The sequence below is a fragment of the Dromiciops gliroides genome, chromosome 1 (assembly GCF_019393635.1).
Source record: "Dromiciops gliroides isolate mDroGli1 chromosome 1, mDroGli1.pri, whole genome shotgun sequence".
NCBI lineage: Eukaryota > Metazoa > Chordata > Mammalia > Microbiotheria > Microbiotheriidae > Dromiciops > Dromiciops gliroides.
Window position 1 is genome coordinate 241,461,194 of NC_057861.1, and position 20,307 is coordinate 241,481,500.

Below are 20,307 nucleotides of genomic sequence, written 5' to 3' on the forward strand. Positions count from 1 at the left end.
ATAAAATGTGTTATTTTTTTTGGAGACTTTACTGTTTTTGTTTTGCTTTTGTTTCAATTTGTTAACTTTTATTTTAGTATTCATGTCTAGCTATTGAAAACAGATTGGATATACCAAAGGCTGTTGTAGCTAAATACTGGCTAGTGGAGATGTATTATAATCTGGTTTCTAACAGAGTTACCTGAGGCATAGAATACCATAAACTATTTTGTGTGGTAATGCCCCACAGAGAGGCATTTAGTACTCACAGAGCTGGAAGATTCCATCAAATAAAATCCTTTTTAGATGACTTAAATTAGCATTACTCAGGTTAAGAAATAAATAATTAAAATCTATCATGATTGAGTTTGTAATAGAATATGGTCTGCTTGAATCCTGAGTCTAAGTAAAGGGGTAAACATCCTAGTAGAAGTGCAGGGAGTTTTGAAACACTTCTGAGAAAGTATTTTAATGTAGGAGAAAAGGAACATGGCGAGTGATTGTTAAGAATGTTTATACCTGAGTTTGGCTTGTGTTCCTTCTACCCTTGAATTCTGTCTTGACAATAGTACCCAGGGACATATCATAATAGAAGGCAAGGTTTTGTGAGGCTCTGTTCAACGGATCTTTTAAGTGTCTACCATGTGTCCCGGTAGGTGCCAAGGATACAGAGATGAAAAGTGAACATAGTCCTCCCCCTAAAGTAACTTTCAATCCGTAGGGGACAGCATGGATGGCAGTGAAAGAAATACATTGTGTATGCCTAATTTTATGATAGAAGCAAAGGAGAGACTGAGAGTGATATGTGAAATTTTGATGTTAGAGAACTCATTCACTTGAGGATATTGAGAAAAGGGGGTAGAAGTGGAGATTTTGACATCTAAACCAAGTCTGGAAGGAAGAGAATATTTTTAACAGATAGAGTTGAGATGGGAGTACATAGGGAATTTTTTGTATCAACTTAGATGGGAGATGGAAGTCAAGATTGGGTGACATTTAGCAGTCTGGTTTGGTTGGAGTGTTCTTTTTCAGAAAGGGTAGTAATATGAAAAAAGTCCTGAAAAGGAAACTAGAACTAGATTGTGGAAAGCCTTAACGTCATTCTGGGGAGCTATTATTTTACCCTTTTGCCATTGGGGAGACAATAAAGGATTCAGAATGGACGAATTATATATAATCAGATATGTACCCTGTCAAAATTATAGCATCTGTATGACGAATGGATTAGAAAAGAGCAGAATAGTGGTAGGGAGATCAGTTACGAGGTTATCAGAAAGAGATAATAAGGGTCTAAACTAGGCTAGTTGCTAGTGAGAATGAAGAAGACCAGATATGTAAAGAGATGGTATGGAAGTAGAAACAGTCACCTGCAAACTTGCATGTTATATGCGAGTGGGTGAGAGACAAGGAAGGGTCAAAGATGACTCAGGTCTTGAGCTTTGGTTATTGGGGAAGAGTGGTGGGGCCATTAAAAAATGAAGAGTTGGAAAAGGGGGAGTAGAGCGGAGCTTAGCTTTGGACATAATGAATTTGAAAAGCCAGTGGGACAGAGTAGGTTTGGAATGTGTTTTGAAACAATCTCTTAGCAATTTTTGTATTTAAACCCTTTTTGACCTCACTTAGGTTTTCAGCTTGTGCCACTACTAGTCTTAAAGTATACCTTCTGATTAAAGGAAGAAATAGCACTTTTTCTTTGTGCCTTTTTTTTTTTTTAAATGTTTTTGGTTTTGTTTTGTGGGGCAATGGGGGTTAAGTGACTTGCCCAGGGTCACACAGCCAGTAAGTGTCAAGTGTCTGAGGCCGGATTTGAACTCAGGAACTCCTGAATCCAGGGCCGGTGCTTTATCCACTGTGCCACCTAGCCTCCCCCTTTTTTTAAATTTTAAGAGGCAGTCCCTACTAATATACCAGCCCTTATTTTATTTTTTTTTTTAACATTGCCTACCCTTTGTGGTATTATGAACTTTGACCATATCGCCCTTCAGTTTTCATCTTTCCACGCTGCAATTTTTTTCCCTAAATTTTTTTTACTCTATCCACATATGTCAGTTTCTGTATTCCCTTGAATACAGAAAACCAAAATGACAAATTTTGGTTATTCTTTTCTGGGCCTGCTCTGGCTCTGTTTATTTCTACATTGAAGTGCATTGAACAGAACTTCATGAAATAGATGTACCATGGCTTTGTTCAAGGATAAGGTAATGTTTTTTGATGACATCTAATGGAATAGAACTTATTACTGTGAGAAGTGGTATCATTTCTTTCTAGATTTGCCATTCTCCTATATAGTTTAATAGGTGAATTTTTTATACCGTAAAAGAACAATAATACTCAAATTATTCATAAATGTAAAGATAGGCGACACAAAACCTTTTCTGAGGCCAAAATAGGGTGTGGTCCTCATCAGAGGCAGCATGGCCTGCTGTCTTTGGAGTCAGGAAGTCCTGGGTTCAGATCCTATCTCTGGAACACATGCACACTAATTGTGTGAATGTAAGCGCATCACTTAACTTCTCTTTTAGTTGCCGTAGGCCTTTTTCTAAGACAAAATTATAGATGAATTGAAGATCTTTTTTGGTGGAGAGTTTCTGTGTAGATGAAATTACAGGTTCATTCCCCCCAAAATACAACAATTCACTAGGTAAGGGATCCCTGATTTTGTCAGTGTGGCATTCCTCAACCAGTACAGTTTATATACCACCTTGTGACCTGGTAGATGATCTTAAAAAATCGCTGTGGCCCAAAATTTTTGACCTATGGCTAACCTCCTTTGATGAGCCTGGAACAACCCTTAAAAAGCAAATTACTGGCCAATTTCTGTAATGAATACAGGCATCAAAATACCAAAGACTAACTATACAACAGGATTTATGCCAGATACGGATAGCCCTAGAGCTGGGAGAAACCTTGGATGCCAAGTAGTCCACCCTTCCTCATTTTACACGTAAGGAAGCTGAGGCCCAGAAAGGTTAAGGGATGTCACACCAGGTTATAAAGGACAGAGGTGGGATATGAGGCCTCCTGGTACCAGAGCCAGTGTTTTTACTGTTGGACCATCGTCTTGTCTCCTAGGAGTTTTTGATTTAAAAATAATTCATGTTAACTTGGCAGTAAAAAAGGAAACAAATAAAATGTCCCTTACCATGATAAAAACAATTTACTTGAAACCAAGTTCTAGCATTTGTGAGATGGAAAAGCATTTAGAAGTATTCCCATTAAAAGTTCAAACATTACCAGGTATCCATTTTTCACTGCTTACTTCTGATTCAACAAACATCTGTTAAGGACCATTCTGGATAAGAGACACAATGAAAAACAGTTCCTGCTCTAAAGAACTTTACCTACTATTGAGAGAATAAACCATGTAAAGAGACAAGTATGAACCTGATAATTCCAGAAGGAATGAGAAAGCACTGGCATTAAGGGCATTATCCAGGCTTCTGTATGAGATGGCATGTGAAAGGAGCCTTGAAAAAGCTAGGAATTTTCAGAGACGGAGTTGAGTTTAGAGCACTCTTTGTCGTGGAAAACTGTGTGCAAAAGCATGGAGGTTGGAGATCATGTACTGAATTTCTGGAATTGCATCTAGACCCTTTTGTCTAGAATGTAGAGTTGTTGAAGGGGAACTGTGCGTAGTCTACCTAGAAAGACAAGGACGAGCCATATTGTAAAAGGCTTTACATACGAAGCTGGTGTGTTTGTATTTTATCCTAGGGATAGTAGTAGGAAGACACTTTTTGTGCATCAGTGCAACATGGTCAATCTTGTCTTTCAGGAAGATGATTTTGATAGTTGTGTGGAGAATAGATTGGAGAGAGGAGAAATTGTAAGCCCAGGGACAAGTCAGGATGTTGTTGAAATAATAAAACAGGGAAGTAGTAGGGTTGGGGAGGTGGCAGGTTGGCCCTGAACTGAGGTAGTGGCCATGTAAAAGAGATGTAGAGGATAGGGCCAACAGGATTTAACAAACTTATTAGAGACAGAGGGTGTAGGAGAGGGGAGAGTAGAAGATGATTAGTGTGGCAAATATGGGTGACCAAGGATGATGGTAGCTTCGGTAGACATTGACAAGTTTGGAAGATAGGTAATTTTAGAAGGGAAGGTAATAATGAGTTCTGGTTTGGGTCTGTGGGGGTTTTTTTGGTGGGGAGCAGGCATGTTGAAGTGTCTATAGACATTTGATACCATGTTGAATTGGTAATTATGGATGTGGGATTTTATTTGATTTAGGATTGGAAATCCCAGAAATTATAAGATTAAAAAACGTTTACAGGGATCCACAATGAGAATTAAAAGGCCAAAGTAATAATTAGAAAAAAAAACCAATTTTAACAACAACCAAAAAAACCCTGACAGCATATCAGTGCAGTAGCATAAAAGAAACCTATCAAAATTAAGTTGTATACTGAAGGTCATGAAAATAACACATTTCTTTTTTTTTTTTAAGTGAGGCAGTTGGGGTTAAGGGACTTGCCCAGGGTCACACAGCTAGTAAGTATTAAGTGTCTGAGGCCGGATTTGAACTCAGGTACTCCTGACTCCAGGGCCAGTGCTCTATCCACTGCACCGCCTAGCTGCCCCAAAAGAACACATCTCTAACAAAAAAATATACTTAGGACTTAACTTTGTCAGACATACCTGTCATCAATAAAGGCAAATATAAAATTTGTACCTGGTAGAAAGGATGCTGGATTTGGAGTAAGAGGACCTAGGTTGAAATTCTGACTTCTTACTAACTTTGTCATCTTGGCCAAGTCACTTAACTTCTGTTTCCTTTTCTGTGGAATAAAGAATGATTAGATTTGGTCTCTTAAGGCTCTTGAAAATCTAAACCCCAGGTGTCCTGGAATTCTGTGGCACACATTCTAGAGGTAATGAAGTTTAGCCAGTACTTTCAAATTTCATGCCTCAGTGCCTTCAGAGTTAATAACAAAAATAGGTGATTGTTCTTGGCAGTCTCCTTATGTCTGGAAATTTCCTTCTGACTACTACTTTATATACAAGTCATTTTCCTGTAAACGAGCAATAGATGAATTTTAACTTCACATGCTCCCTTTCTGCCTGTGAATTTTCTGTGACTTTGTATTTTTGCTAATTTGGATTAATTAAATATATTATTCATAAACTTTTTTAAAAAATAGATTTTCATTGATAAATATTATTTTTACATCAACTGGAATCTTCCTATCTCCTTACTCTTAAAACTTTTAAAAGGAAAAAAAAGTCTCCACACTTCTGAATTACAGGATTAAAACCTGAGATTTTCAAAGTTAATCCAGACAAACTATTCTGGGTTTTACTGTGGAAGGGAAGAATTTTATTTTTTGCAGAGCATATTCCACCAATTCGCAGGGATTTAGATTTTCTTATATTTAGTATTCACAATCTAGCATGGTGTGAGTTGAAACAGATTTTTCACCTATGTCTGGTAAATGAATGAGGATATAAAACAGTAAATTAGCTTAAAACCAGCCACTTTTAGTACAGTTTTTAAAAGTAATTCTATCCCAAATACTGGTTGCCATATTATTTTTTGGTATCTCTTTTGGTTTTTCCAAGTGAATTGCTGGTTGGCTGGGTGTATTGTGGTTTTATTAAGCCATTTATATTAATCAAAATACTGCTATTTTGTGTCAGAGAGTCAGTTAATTTCTACCTTAGTCATGAGTTAGTGCATTATTAACTTGTGATCTTAATCAGTACTGAAACAAGAATCAGATTAAATTGCTACTTTAAGTATTTCAGGAATCCAGAATTTTCTTAATTAATGAACAAAAACCTATTTTCTCTTCCTCACATTCCAACCCCCCCCATTGAAAAAAACAAAATCCTTGTAACAAATATGCATAATCAAACAATTCACATTCTTGAATTAGCTATGTCTGAAAAGAATCTTTTATTCTACACCCTGAATCTATCACCTGTCAGGAGGTATGGATAGCATGATTCATTCATTAGTCTTTTGGAATCATGATTTGTTGTGTTGATCAGAAATTCTTGGTCTTTCCAGCTTTTAGGAATATTTCCAAAAATTCCTCTCTGGCAGTACATTTCAGCAACCACCACCACCACCACATCCTGCCCACTTCTGTGCTGTGCCCTTTCCCCCAATCTGGACCATTATGGAGCAGAAGAAATATCTTCTCCAAAAAAATCCTAAGATATTTGGATGTAGGCAATGTTTTTAGCAAATTCAGTCATCTTTTTTTTCTTAAATGATAATAAATTGATTTAGAATTTTCACCGTTACATGTAAAAGCAAATTTTCACATTGATTTTTAAAAACTTTATGTTCCAAATTCTCTTCCTCCCTCCCTCTCCACCCCTCCCTAAGAAATCAAGCAATTCAATATAAGTTATACATCTGCAGTCATGCAGAATATCTACTCATTAGTTAGGTTGTGAAAGAAAACAGACAGAATAATTTTAGAAAGGGGAACTAACAAAAAAATTATACTTCAGTCTGTATTCAGATACCATCAGTTCTTTCTCTGTAGATGGATTACATTTTTCATAAGTCCTTCTGATAGCATCCTGCTCATCATTTCTTTCACAGTTACTATTGCTAACTACCCTCCATTCTATTCCTTCCCCTTGATATTTACTCTTATTTTCTATCTTCTTTCACCCTATCCTTCCTCAAGTGTTTTGCTTTTTACTGTACCTTCTTCTAATCTGCCCTTCCTTCACCTCTCCCCCCTTATCCCCTTCCCTTTCCACTTTCCTGCAGGGCAAGATGTATTACTGTACCCACTTGAGTGTGCGTTAGTCCCTCTTTGAGCCAATTTTGATGAGAGTAAGACTCACTCACTCCCCCACTCCTTCCTCATCTTCCCCTCCACTTCATAAGCTTTTTCTTGTTTCTTTTATGTGAGCTACTTTACCTCATTTCACCTCTCCCTTTCACTTTCTTCCAGTGCATTCCTCTCACGGCCCTTAATTTTATTTTAAAGATGTCATCATGGGTCAACTAGGTGACACAGTGGACAAAGCACCAGCCCAGGGCCCAGGAGGACCCAAGCCCAAATCTAGCCCCAGACACAAGCCACCCCACCCTGCCTGCCCCACAAAAAAAGAGGGAGGGGGGATAAAAAATAAATGTTTTATAGATATCATCCCTTCATATTCAGTTCACACCTGTGCCCTCTAAGTATATTCCTTTCAGCTGCCCTGGTACTGAGAAAGTTCTTATGAGTTAGAAGTATCATCTTCCCATGTGGGAATGTAAACAGTTTAACCTTTTAACATCCCTCATGATTTCTTTTTCTTGTTTACCTTTTTATGCTTCTCTAGGGTCTTGTATTTGAAAGTCATATTTTCTATTCAGTTCAGGTCTTTTCATCACAAATACCTGAAAGTCCTCTTTTTCACTGAAGTCCCATTTTCCCCCCTGAAAGATTATACTCAGTTTTGTTGGGTAGGTGATTATTGGTTGTGATCCCATTTCCTTTGCCCTCCAGAATATCATATTCCATGCCCTCTGAGTCCTTTAATGAAGAAGCTGCTAGACCTTGTTTTATCCTGACTGTAGCACCATGGTACTAGAATTGTTTCTTTCTAGCTGCTTTTGCAATATTTTCTCCTTGACCTGGGAGCTCTGGAATTTAACTATAATATTCCTGGGAGTTTTCCTTTGGGGATCTCTTTCAGGAGGTGATTGATCATGGTTTTCAAGTAGTCCAATAATTTTCAAATTATCTCCCGGATCTTTTTTCCAGAGCTGAGTTCCAGAAGTAGCTGCTGATACTGGTGATTCTGAGACTCTGGAGGCCCGGCCTGCCTGGGGCTGAATCTTCACAGTGCAGTTGTACTCCCCTCTCAGTCCAGTTTTTCCAAGGAGATAGTTCACATTTCCCTCTATATTTTTATTTGGATTTGCTTTATTGTGTCTGGATTTCTCATAAATTCATTAGCTTCTATTTCCTCGATCCTCATTCTTAAGCAATGATTTTCTTAAGAGAGCTTTTGTACCTCCTTTTCCATTTGGCCAATTCGGCTTTTCAAGCTGTCAGCTTTTTTTTTTTATGACCCTTCCTGCATCACTCTCATTTCTCTTTCCAGTTTTTCCTCTACCTCTCTTACTTTATCTTCAAAGTCCTTTCTGAGCACTTCTATCACCTGAGACTAGTTCACATTTTTCCTGGAAACTTTGGATGTAGGAGCTTTGACTTGACCATCTTCTGAGGGTGTATTTTGATTTACATTGTCACCAAAGAAACGTTCGTTGGTACACATCTTTTTCTGCCTGTTCATGATCCCAGCCTATTTCCTGACCCTTAACTCCTTCTTAAAGTGGGGCACTGCTTCCAGGAAGCACTGTCTCAAGCTTCAGGGGATCCCAGGTGGTACAATTTAAGGAGAGGCGCCTTCTCAGCCTGCCTGGCCTGTAAGTAACCATAGGCCTGCTTGCTCTTTAACTGGGCAGCAGAAGTCTGATTCTCTGTGGTCACAAACCTGGCATGCTTGTGCCACTGCCACTCTAGTTGGCTTCCTGGGCAACACAACAACACTCTGCCTACTCTGTGCTGGATTTGTGCCAAGTGCTGAAGATACAAATAAGAAAACGATATTCCCTACCCTTGAGGAACTTACAGTCTAATGGTAGAAGACAACATAGAAAGGGAAATGGAAAGGAGTGGGGGAAGAAGAAGGTACTAGACCTGGAGGTGTGATGGTGGTGGTGTCAATACAAGGAGCACAGCTGGTGGGGCTTCTGATCCCTCTTTAAATGGAGGCGATGAGAGGAGTATTTTGTATTGCCTTCCAGCCCCTCAGTTAGAATGACTCAGGATAATGATGGAACAGGTAAGGTTATGAGTACCAAAGCTGAAGGAATCCTTTTTTTTTTTTTTTTTTAAGTGAGGCAATTGGGGTTAAGTGACCTCCCCAGGGTCATACAGCTAGTAAGTGTCAAGTGTCTGAGGCCTGATTTGAACTTAGAGTACCAACCCTGGAGTCAGGAAGATCTATCTACTGGGCCACCTGGTTGCCCTTGAAGGAATCTTTTTGGTGGTTTCCTGACAATGAGCTTTTCCCTAGGGCAGGGGTTGTAGGAGATAATGATGAACTCAAATAAACCCTAATGTACTGTAATTTTGATTGGTAGAGGTATGTAGGGCATAATATACCCATTGTCTGGGGGAAATGAAGGAACGTGGTAATCCGAGCTTCCTCCCACCCACACTGGAAGTGCAGTAACTACTCATGAGACCTTTCCCCAAACTGAAGGGCAGAGAAGCTTTAATCTGCTATTTTTCCAATGTAGGATGGCTTTCCCCTCCAAAGGCATTCTGGTATCCCTCCACTGTGTTGGTGCCAGACCTAGTGTAAGCACCTTATTGACTGTAGCTCATAACTGGCCTCTGCCTTTCTCAGCAGCAGCAGGAAGAGGCTTGACTGGTTTCTACCAGACTCTGTGTACTCAGCATTCCTAAAATCACTTGGCTACTAGATAGTAGTTTAGCTTTACTAGTATCCCATCTACAGCTTTTTATGAAATTTTTGCAGACTTTTAGATCGATTTAAATCAATTTTAAAAATTAAGATGGCATAATACTAAGGTTAATGAAGCATGGACCTTTTGAAACAATAATTATCATGATTACTAGCCCTGAAATAGTTATGGTTGTGACCTTAAACGACATACTATAATTTCATTTATAATGGCAGTGATTAGTCATGACAGATTGTGAGGGACAAGCCAAGAATGTGTTATAATTAATGGAAAACTCTGACTTTAAATTTTCCTCCCTTTTATATGTGAAGTTCCTCTTTTATTAAAATAAGAATTATAATCATAGAGTCAATTGTACACTCTAGGGAAGGAATTGTATCTTATTTTCTCTATTTCTACATATATGTGTGTGTATGTGTATATATTATCCGTTCTAACCTTAAAAATAGATCCTACTAGGCAATGTCTTTGCATTGAAAATGGATTTTTTTTTTTAAACTGGCCAAATGTTTATGAAATCAAACCTTGAATGTTGAAAGCTGGCCCTGAAACTTAAATTCAGTGTCAGATAATTCTAGCTCAACTATTAGAGGTAGTACAGTATGAAGTATAGATTATTTATGGCTTTCATAGCTTTGGGACTAGATAGTTATTTTTCTTTGCTCTAGATAGTTATTTTTGCTAGAAACAAAATTTAAATGATATCAATGTTTTCTTGTTATGTCAAGGTGAAAGTATATTTGAAATTTCATGAGTATGGTGTGCTGTTAAAAACGAAAGCTTCCCCTTTATTGCCCAAAGATTTAGTCAAATGAATATATTGTCTTTTTCTATGTAGCTTGTTCATTTTAATTTCGTTTTGGTGGTTGTGTTGTGATTTTTTTCCTGTGGGTTATCTTTTTTCCCCATTTGCCTTTTTTTAAAATAAAAAAACCCCAATAATTATTTCCAGGTAGTACAACAGCCTTCTGGAGGCATTGTCAAACAAGTGACTGCCCTACCACATTCCTCAGCCCTGACCATTCAGAAATCTGGACAAAAGAGGATGCCCCTGAACACATTAATACAAACAAATCAATTTCCTTCAGGTAGGGGGTTTTTTGTTTGTTTGTTTTTGGCATTTTTCCCTTTAAATTTGGGACATCTTGGGGTTGCAGGGATGGTGATGGTGGTGGTGTCTTTGCTTTTTCCTTTTATCTAATGAGAGAGAGAGGATTAGGATTTGAGCATGCTGTTTTGTCTTATCGGTTAATTGCAGTGCATAGTATATTGGAGATCAGTAGAAAGAAGTGGCCATGTATTGATACCATTTGGTTGTAATTTGTCTACTATATTGTGTGTGTGTGTGTCCGAGAGAGAGAGAGAGAGAGAGAGAGAGAGAGAGAGAGAGAGAGAGAGAGAGAGAGAGTTTGAGTGTGTGTGTTCAGAATTCATGGCTTCAGGTGATATTTATTCTGGTACTGAAAAAAATAAATTAATTGATAAATAAGTTTTTCTTATTTACAAAGTGCTGGAAAAGTATTCTTCATTTGTTTGTAGCCAGCAAAAGCAAAATTTTTGCAATCATGAATTGTAAGAAGGTAAAATGTTTTCTAAAAAATAAATTGTGGTCCAGCTAGCCTTTGTAAGGTTCTATATTGTCAATATAACTTCAAGTACTGATGTAGCTATTTGTCCAGTTTAAAAAAAACAAAACCTAAAAACAGCTGAGATGAAACTTTGAAACTTGAATGGCATAAATTTAAAAAAAAAATCTAATTCACTTGGTGGGGCTAAGACAGGATGAAGTGTGGGTTAGATTGTCTTTCACAGATTGAAAAGAATTATAGCCTATATATAACTAAGAAGCATGGATCTCTTTAAGACTGTATTGGGAGTTTAATCTTGAATAGAGAATAAATGTAAATTCGTTGTTATGTCCTAGTTTAAGTGGACATAATTACTTCTTTATCAGCTTAAAATTGTCTTTGATCAGACAATATGTGAAATAACTATCTTGAATTTTCTCTGTTGTGGTATGTTTGTGTGTATGTGTTGTGTGTATTTGTGTTTTTCCCCCCCAGCTTCCATTCTAAAGCAAATTACCCTGCCAGGAAATAAAATTCTGTCGCTTCAAGCACCTCCTGTTCAGAAAAACAAAATAAAAGAGAATGGAACAACATCCTTCAGGTAAAGAAAATAAATAGCTAGAACTTCATATGGCTTAAGGAATGATCTCAACAAGAAATAGACAAGATTACAGAGAGAATAACACTTAAATAAAATATATACTTTAAACTGCTTGGTCTAAACTGTCTTTTGGCAGACTATAACCTTTAATGATGGAAAAGAAGGAATATTTGCCTGCAAATTCATAATTGGCTTGAAATTGATTTTTATATACATATGCGTACATAATATATATTTATTTGTACATACATAATATACATCCATAATGAGTGTATATTGGATTGGCCCTTTGATTTTCTCCCCAATCAATCAGCAAGCATTTATTACGTGCTGACTATATGCCAGACACTGTACTAAAAACTGGAAAAATTAAAAAAATTTAAAAGGAAATTTAATATTTAATTGATTTGGAAATCAGAATGAATGAACATCTTTTAAAATTAGCTTAAGTGTTTAGTTTGGATTGAGCCACTCAATTACTTTTTAGTTTTGATGTCACTGAACATAATTTGAAATTTACTAGTGGCCTTCAGAAATTCAAGGTGAAGGCAAGAATTATTGACATGTTTTAATTAAGTTTTAATTATGACTTCTGTCACAAAACCTGCCTTATTGCTGAAGTTGGACTTAACTATCCATCCTTAATAGACCATTAGCCTTCAGAAGTAGAAATTCTGTTGGTTTATCATAAAAATGGAGAACAGGTAAAAGGAAAGTTTTGGTATTTGGGATGTAAATTAATTCCATTTTCCAGTTTATTAAAATGATGGTTAAAATGTCTATAGAAATGCATATTACCCAACATTTTTTAGAATGTTATTAGCTAGGTTATTTTTTTCTAGGTTCTTAAGAATTGTTTTCCATATAAGATTTATGCTTATGTTGTCAATGAGAGTTGTCTGCTGTTGTCTTTTCGATAGCATTTAATTAGTGGTTGGAATCTATTAAACTTCAGAAGATTATATGGTGAAGCAAGCCAGAGAATTATATAGTGAAACAAATATTGTCATTTCCTTTATATTACGGTAATTTAAACTTCTATTTTTAAAGGCATTGTCACTTAAAAATATGATATATAGTACCATTATGGGGATTTCCACTTTTAATGTGTTTGAAATCTTTCATATTCTCATACAGTAGCAATGGAGCATTACAGGGACATGTAAAGTCTTTTGATAAGTGTTTTGATAGACTGCATTGTTTAAAAGTTTGCATTTATCTTTCTAGTCCACTGTTATTCTCTTCCAGCCCCCAGCCTCCATTTAATCAAGTCTTTGGTGAGATTTAAACTTCTGTTGTACTTCTGTTGGTGTTTTTTAAGGTCATCCAGATACAATGATTCCTCTACCATATCAAAGCCAAAAAAAAAAAAAAAAAGATTTCTCCTTAAACTTGGTTGATTTAAATGCAGGCCTTATTATAATGAGAAGGTACATATGCTTCTTTGCTCTAGATAGGTTAAACTGCTCATCATTCTTAATGTGACTTTTGTTTTCTATCTTTACACCATCATATAGACCATTTTTCAGGCTCTTTATTTTTTGTTTTGTTTTTGTGGGCAATGAGGGTTAAGTGACTTGCCTAGGGTCAAATAGCTAGTAAGTGTCAAGTCTCTGAGACCAGATTTGAACTCAGGTCCTCCTGACTCCAGGGCAAGTGCTCTATCCACTGCACCACCTAGCTGCCCCCTCAGGCTCTTTATTATGCTCAAATCATTGATCTCTACCTCTCATATTTCATCACTTCATTGAATTCTGCCCCAAGAGTGATGCTACTTGAATATAACCAGTACAAACATTCCAACAATTCCCTAGATACTAGTTACCAGTTCTTTTTTTTGTTTGGTGAGGCAACTGGGGTTAAGTGACTTGCCCAGGGTCACACAGCTCGTAAGTATCAAGTGTCTGAGGCTGGATTTGAACTCACATCTTCCTGAATCCAGAGCTCATGCTTTATTCCCCTGCGCCACCTAGCTGACCCAACCAGTTCTTTTTTTTGGGGGGGGGGGCGGGGTAGTGGGGGTTAAGTGACTTGCCCAGGGTCACACAGCTAGTAAGTGTTAAGTGTCTGAGGCCGGATTTGAACTCAGGTACTCTTGAATCCAGGGCCGGTGCTTTATCCACTGTGCCACCTAGCTGCCCCCCAACCAGTTCTTTTTTAAAAAGAAAGTTTATTGATAAAACAAAATTTTAATGAATTTTTATTGATACCTTACCTAAATTTACCTCTATATATCCCTCCTTTTTCCCCTCCCCAAGAGTCATTCCTTATATCAAAGATTTGTTTTTTTTTTTAAGTGAGGCAGCTGGTAAGTGTTAAATGTCTGAGGTCAGATTTGAACTCAGGTACTCCTGAATCCAGAGCCAATGCTGTATCCACTGTGCCACCTAGCTGCCCCCTCAAAGATGTTTTTGAAAAAGAAGAGGAAAAAAATTTTAAACTGATTAATAAATTGGAAAAATCTGGTAGTATACAGTGTCAATCCTGCACTACCCCCAACCCCGCCAAAAGGAGTAGTTTTTATAACTTTTTTTTTTTTGAGGTTGAATTTGTTCTTTAAAATTTTGCAGCATTCATTGTTTCGTGTTTTTTCTTTTTGTTTTTGTTTTTGTGCGGGGCAATGGGGGTTAAGTGACTTACCCAGGGTCACACAGAGCTAGTAAGTCTCAAGTGAGGCAGCTGGTAAGTGTTAAATGTCTGAGGCCAGATTTGAACTAGGGTATTCCTGAATCCAGGGCCAGTGCTTTATCCACTGCGCCACCTAGGTGCCCCCGTGTTTTTTCTTCTATTGACATCATACTCATTGTGTGTATGTGTTTTCCTCATAGCTCTGCTTATTTAACATTGCATTAGTTAATGCAGTCTTTTCATGTTTCTCTGTGTACATTGTCTTTGTTATGTTTTACAACACAGTAACATTCCATTATATTCATGTTCCACAATTATTTACTTGTTTTCTAATTAATGAAATACGTGCTTCATTTCCAGTTCTTTTCTGTCATAAAAAGTCCTAGTATAAATATTTTGGTATAAATGGAGTGTTTTTTCCCCTCCATGGTATAATAGTAGAGGGTCAGAGGGTATGTATATTTTACTAGCTTTCTTAAGTAATTTTTAATTATTTTCTGGGATGTTTGTGTCAATTTTCAGCCCCACCAACTATAAATATAGCACGTGTCTTTCTACAACCGTTTCAAGATCTCCTTTTCCCATCTTTTGTCATATTTTCCTATTTATTAGGCATTAGTTGAAACCTTAGGGTTTTTTTTATTTCTTCTTATTTAGAGTGTTCTCTACAATTTAAAATTGTTTACAGTTCTTTCAGAAATTCTTTGTTCATATCCTTACACCACCCACTGTTGGAGAATGGCTTTTGATCTTAGACATTTCTGTTGGCTGCATATTTTCCAAACCCTACCAAAGACATTTGTTATAAACACATCTGCATGCTTTTCTTCTTATATTGGATGTATTAATTTTGTTGGTGCAAAAGACTTTCAATTTTATGTGATCAAAATTACCTATTTTATATTTTACAATTCTTTGGTTTAAGAATTCATTTCTGACTCACAGCTGAGAAAGGTATTTGGTATACTTCACTTGTATATTTTTCATACTATTATCTTTAGTACTCATCTTTAATATATTCATAGTCTTTATTATGTCTAGTATATTAATATAAATTCATAGGATGTAAATATATAATATATAATAGTGATATAATTATCATATAATGATGCCATATATTTTATTATTAAACACTTGTTTTTATATTTATTATGTATTATAATATGTAACATGACATAATACAAAGACATTGATATATCTTTATTTTATTAATGCCATTTTATTAAAATACTATTTTAATATTCATATATGTTTTGCATTGATTGTGGAACTTGGTATAAGATAAGGGTCTTAGCCTGATTTCTTCCATACTACTTTGTTTTTTTCCAGTAATTCTTTCTTACCTTCATAATTTATATTAGGTTTCCTGTGATTTGACATTGTTTAAATTGATAATTTTTGAGGCCAACCAAAATAATTTTGAAATATTTAAGTATCATGTTTTATGAAGTATAGTCAGGAAAATGTGTTAAACTTGTTTTTGCCTGAATTTTAAACGTTTTAAATCTTAGTCGCTTTTTAGTCTTACTTCTCAGGCTTTTGTCAAGTAGTTAACAATCTGTCGAAAGTTCAACTTTTACTAGAGGATCGATAGTTTGGTTAAGGCTTGTACAAATTGTTTCTGATAGATCTTTGATCCTAAAGATTTTACATTAAAGTGGTTGCATTTAGGGGAAAAATTGAAATAGAAAGTTTAGATAATGTTGGTTTGGAGACCATAATTTAACCTTCCTTAGTTACTGTTATTTGTAAATGTTAATGTTCTATAACGCAATGGCTTTTGTTATTGATGCCAGTAAATGCTCCCTTGAAAGAAGGTATGTATCCTTTAAGAAAAAAATGTCACTTTAAAATTCTTCATATATTTTCACCCTTCATATATAATGAGCAAGCTTTCATCTGTCTACTCTGTCAGGCACGATGCTGCAGATACCAATACAGAGACAACAAATGCTTATATAAGTATATACAGAATAAATATAAAGAGAATAGACAAAAATAAGTACAAAGTATTTTAGGAGGGAAGTGTCACTAGGAGTTGGGAGGAACCAGAAAGGCTTCATATATAAGGTGGCTCTTGGGTTGCCTGGGCATCATTGGGGTGGAAGGGAGTGCTTGCCAAGTATGAAAGCAGCCAGTGCAGAAAGCATGAGAGAGAAAATATGGAATATTGTGTTAAAGAACAAAAAGAAGACCAGTTTGTATTGCAGTATGGGAGGGGTAGTGATATCTCAACAGGTCTTCAAAGATAGGTTGAAATCAGGTTGCGAAGAATTTTAGAAGCTAAACGGAAGAGTTTCTATTTTATCATGTAGGCAATAATCCTCACAGCACTTAATAACAACATCACTTTGGAAAATATTGGATACTGGAGGGGATGTGGGAAAGCTAGGATGCTAATCCTCTGGTTGAGCTGTGAAAAGATCCAACCATTCTGGAGAGCAATTTGGAACTATGCCCAAAGGGCTATAGAACTGTGCATACCCTTTGATTCAGCAATAGCACTGCTAGATTTATATCCCAAAGATATCCCCCAAAAGAGAAAAAGACCTGTTTGTACAAAAATATTTATAGTAGCCTTTTTTGTGATGGCTAAGAATTGAAAATCAAAGGAATGCCCATCAATTGGGGAATGGCTAAGCAAGCTGTTGTATATGATGGTGATGAAATATTATTGTGCTATAAGAAATGACAAGCAGGATGATTTCAGAAAAGCCTGGAAAGACTTATATGGATTGATGTTTAGTAAAGAGAGCAGAATCAAGAGGACATTGTGCACAGAGGCAGCAGTATTGTTTGATGTAGAACTGTGAATCTCAATAATACGATGATCCAAGACAATCCCAAAAGACTTATGTTGAAGCATACTATCAACTTTCAAAGAAAAAACTGATATTGATTAAATACAGGCTGAAACATGCTATTTTTCACTCTTTCATTTTTTCTTTTGTTCAAATTTTCTTGTACAAAATAACTAACATGGTAATGTTTTCCATAATTAATTGCACATGTATAACCCACATCTGATTGTTTATCACCTCAGGGAGGGGCAAGGGGAGAAAGAGAGGGAGGGATGAAATTTGGAACTCAAAACAATAACAAAATATTTATTATTAAAAAGAAAAAACACTTTGACAGCAATGTAGGGGATGGACAAAAGTAGAAATTTGAGGCAATGAGACAAATTAGGAGGCTTTTGCATTGATCTAGGTAGTAGTGATGGGGACTTGAAGGTGGTAGGGATGGTGTTGGGGGCTAGAGATGCTATAGAGCTAGAAAGAACAAGATTCACAACTAGATGAATAGCCATTGGCCTAAACATACAAATTTACATGTGTTATAACAACTAAATGAAACTAAATTATTGTCTCCCACTCAACATTAACTAAACCTTCAATTTAAAGTTTTTCCCACGTGGTAACATTTTGATGTAAAATCTTTGGTCTCAGAGACTTAGCAGAAATAATTACGAAGGAATAAAGCATTTATTAATACTATATTCAAAGTGCTGTGATAAAGTGCTGGCCATGCAAATAAAAAAGGGAGATGCTCCCTTCTCTGAAGGAGCTCACATTTTAATGGGGAGGGTCAATACTTGTGGAAGTTTTCAACTGATGGAAGGACCCAGTAGCAAAGCATATGGAATTCTTGGTTTTCTTTTTCTTTTTCTTTTTTTTTTTAAGAATAAGATAGTAGCTTATTTAGGGGCAAGGGAAGGGAAGGGGGGTGGGAAGGGAAGCCATAAAAGAAATCCTTGGTCTTCTCATGGGGAGATAGGCACAAAGCACGTGGATCAGAGGTACCAATCTAAATAATTCTTTTTTTTTGGGGGGTGAGGCAGTTGGGGTTAAGTGACTTGCCCAGGGTCACACAGCTGGTAGGTATCAAGTGTCTGAGGTCGGATTTGAACTCAGGTCCTCCTGAATCCAGGGCTGGTGCTCTATCCACTGTGCCACCTAACTGCCCCTGTCATTTCTACTGACATTATATTAGTTTCTGGTGTTGAATCATTTATAACCATGGCATAAACTTAAGTGGGAAAGAACTTTCTCATGTGGGTTGAGGGGGGAGTGTGAAGAGCCCAGGATAATGAAAAGTTTACTGACTCTGGAAGCTGGAGGGATGTTGATGCCCTTGACAGAAAGATGTAGGGAAATTTCTAAGAGGGATGGATGGGGGAGGAGAAAGATAATGAGTTCTGTTTTGGATGTGTTGAGGACTCAGGGACATGCATTTTGGAATTTCCAGTAGGCAATGGTGATCTGGGATTATAGGTGAATAATTTGAGGTTCGGGTGAATTGAAGTGTCAGACTTGTGATTTAATGGTAGAATTTAGGATTTTTTTTGGGGGGGGTGAGGCAATGAGGGTTAAGTGACTTGCCCAGGGTCACACAGCTAGTAAGTGTCAAGTGTCTGAGGCCAGATTTGAACACAGGTCCTCCGGAATCCAGGGCCGGTGCTTCATCCACTGTGCCACCTAGCTTCCCCCCTGAATTTAGGACTTTTAAGACTGGCTTCTAAGGTAGTATTTGGGCCTTGTTGACAGCTCCTCATTCAGTGGTAGTGAACCATTTAATGTGTAACCATGCCTTTATGTACCATTTAGATATGAAGAGAGGTCTCTGATTTGAGCCCTGAGCTGCTGCTGGTACTCCTTGTGACTGTTGTTTGCAGCCCTGCTTCTTTGCCTTATTGACTGCAGGTTGCCACTAATGCTGAAGGAACCATCCTCATTTCTCTTAGTTGCATGCCAAGTTCATCTTCTGGTTGCTGCTGTCTCGCAGCTTTTTCTAGCTATGCCATGTTGCTTGAAGATTGTGCTTTTCCCCCCTGTATAGCTTATAGTCACTATTTGCTAGTTTGTATTAATGCAACTTTTCAAGTGGCCCATTATGATAACTTTCTTTGAACTTGTCCTGCCCGATTTGAACATGCCCGCAGCATACAATTCTTCTTTGTTGGGCATTTTTTTGGCCTCTGACATGTTATAAAAAGAAATTACTTTTAACCTGAAAAAGAAAATGGGGGGAAGATACCATGTTTGCAATTAGTACTTGTGACATTTGAGAATTCAGATTAGAGAGTTATGTATAGCCTGGATAATAAATAATTCCTCCATGAGTTTGTAGTTTAAACTTTCTATTTTATCTGAATTAACTTCTTCTATTATGATTTTAAAAGAAAGGGGAAAACACATTGAAAATTCTGTTATTCCCTGCCCGTGACTCTTTCATTGAGGACGAAGTCACTGCATCAAATAAGTCTTTTTTGCTTTTCTTGTTTTAAACAAGGTCTAACCTTTCTGGAAAAGAAAGTGACATAATGTAAGAGACATGATCACTGGTTCTTCACTTTCTCTGATTTTTTTTCCCACAGCTTAAAATCTATACAATTTAATGTTACACAGTGATCAGACAGACATGTACATTTTTCTAAAGCCTTTATTAATTATTAAGTTCCTTAATTTCGAATGATTGGGTTAAGCCTAAGGACTTAAGCCTCTCTCAGTTGCCCTTGCAGAAAACCTCGGATGACTTTGAGGGTGTATATGCAGTATTTGAGCACCAGAGGGTGCCAGAGATTCATGTTATAATTTTCACATTTGAGGACCAGAATTGACCAGAGTATTAATAAATGCTCTATCAAAGTCCTGTTTGGTCTCTAGTATGGGAATTAATTTCTAGTTACTGAAGTTGCTTTGACAGCTAAATGAGCTAGCTCTGAAGGGATTCAGTTCCCTCTGTACTAGTTGATTCAAAAATTAGTAACTTTTAGGAAAAAAAAACTTTAGGAAAATTTGATATTGCTTAAATACTATTTAAGAATCATATGTGTTGTATATAGCAGTATAGAATATAGATTTCATAGGTGGTCAAATAAATTAAATACTCACCTAAACAATGTTTGAATTATATCTTACCCTTATTTAGAAAGCTTTTTATGTTATTATATTTGATCTTCATAACAATGTTTTGAGGTCCAGAAAGTGAAAATATTACTTTATAGATGAAGAAACTGAGGGTTACATAGGTTATGCAGATCCAATATTTGAACCTAGATTATCTGATTCTGTTGC

The 20,307-nt window shown here is 36.6% G+C and overlaps 1 protein-coding gene across 1 annotated transcript in view; it reads left to right on the forward strand.

The window, feature by feature from the left end:
• The window catches only part of TAF4B (TATA-box binding protein associated factor 4b), a 204,762-nt gene that overhangs the window by 77,218 nt on the left and 107,237 nt on the right, over positions 1-20,307 (forward strand). The window contains exons 8-9 of the mRNA XM_043975081.1: positions 10,386-10,521; positions 11,497-11,602. Of these exons, the coding sequence (XP_043831016.1) occupies positions 10,386-10,521; positions 11,497-11,602 (242 nt within the window). The remainder of the gene's footprint in view (positions 1-10,385; positions 10,522-11,496; positions 11,603-20,307) is intronic.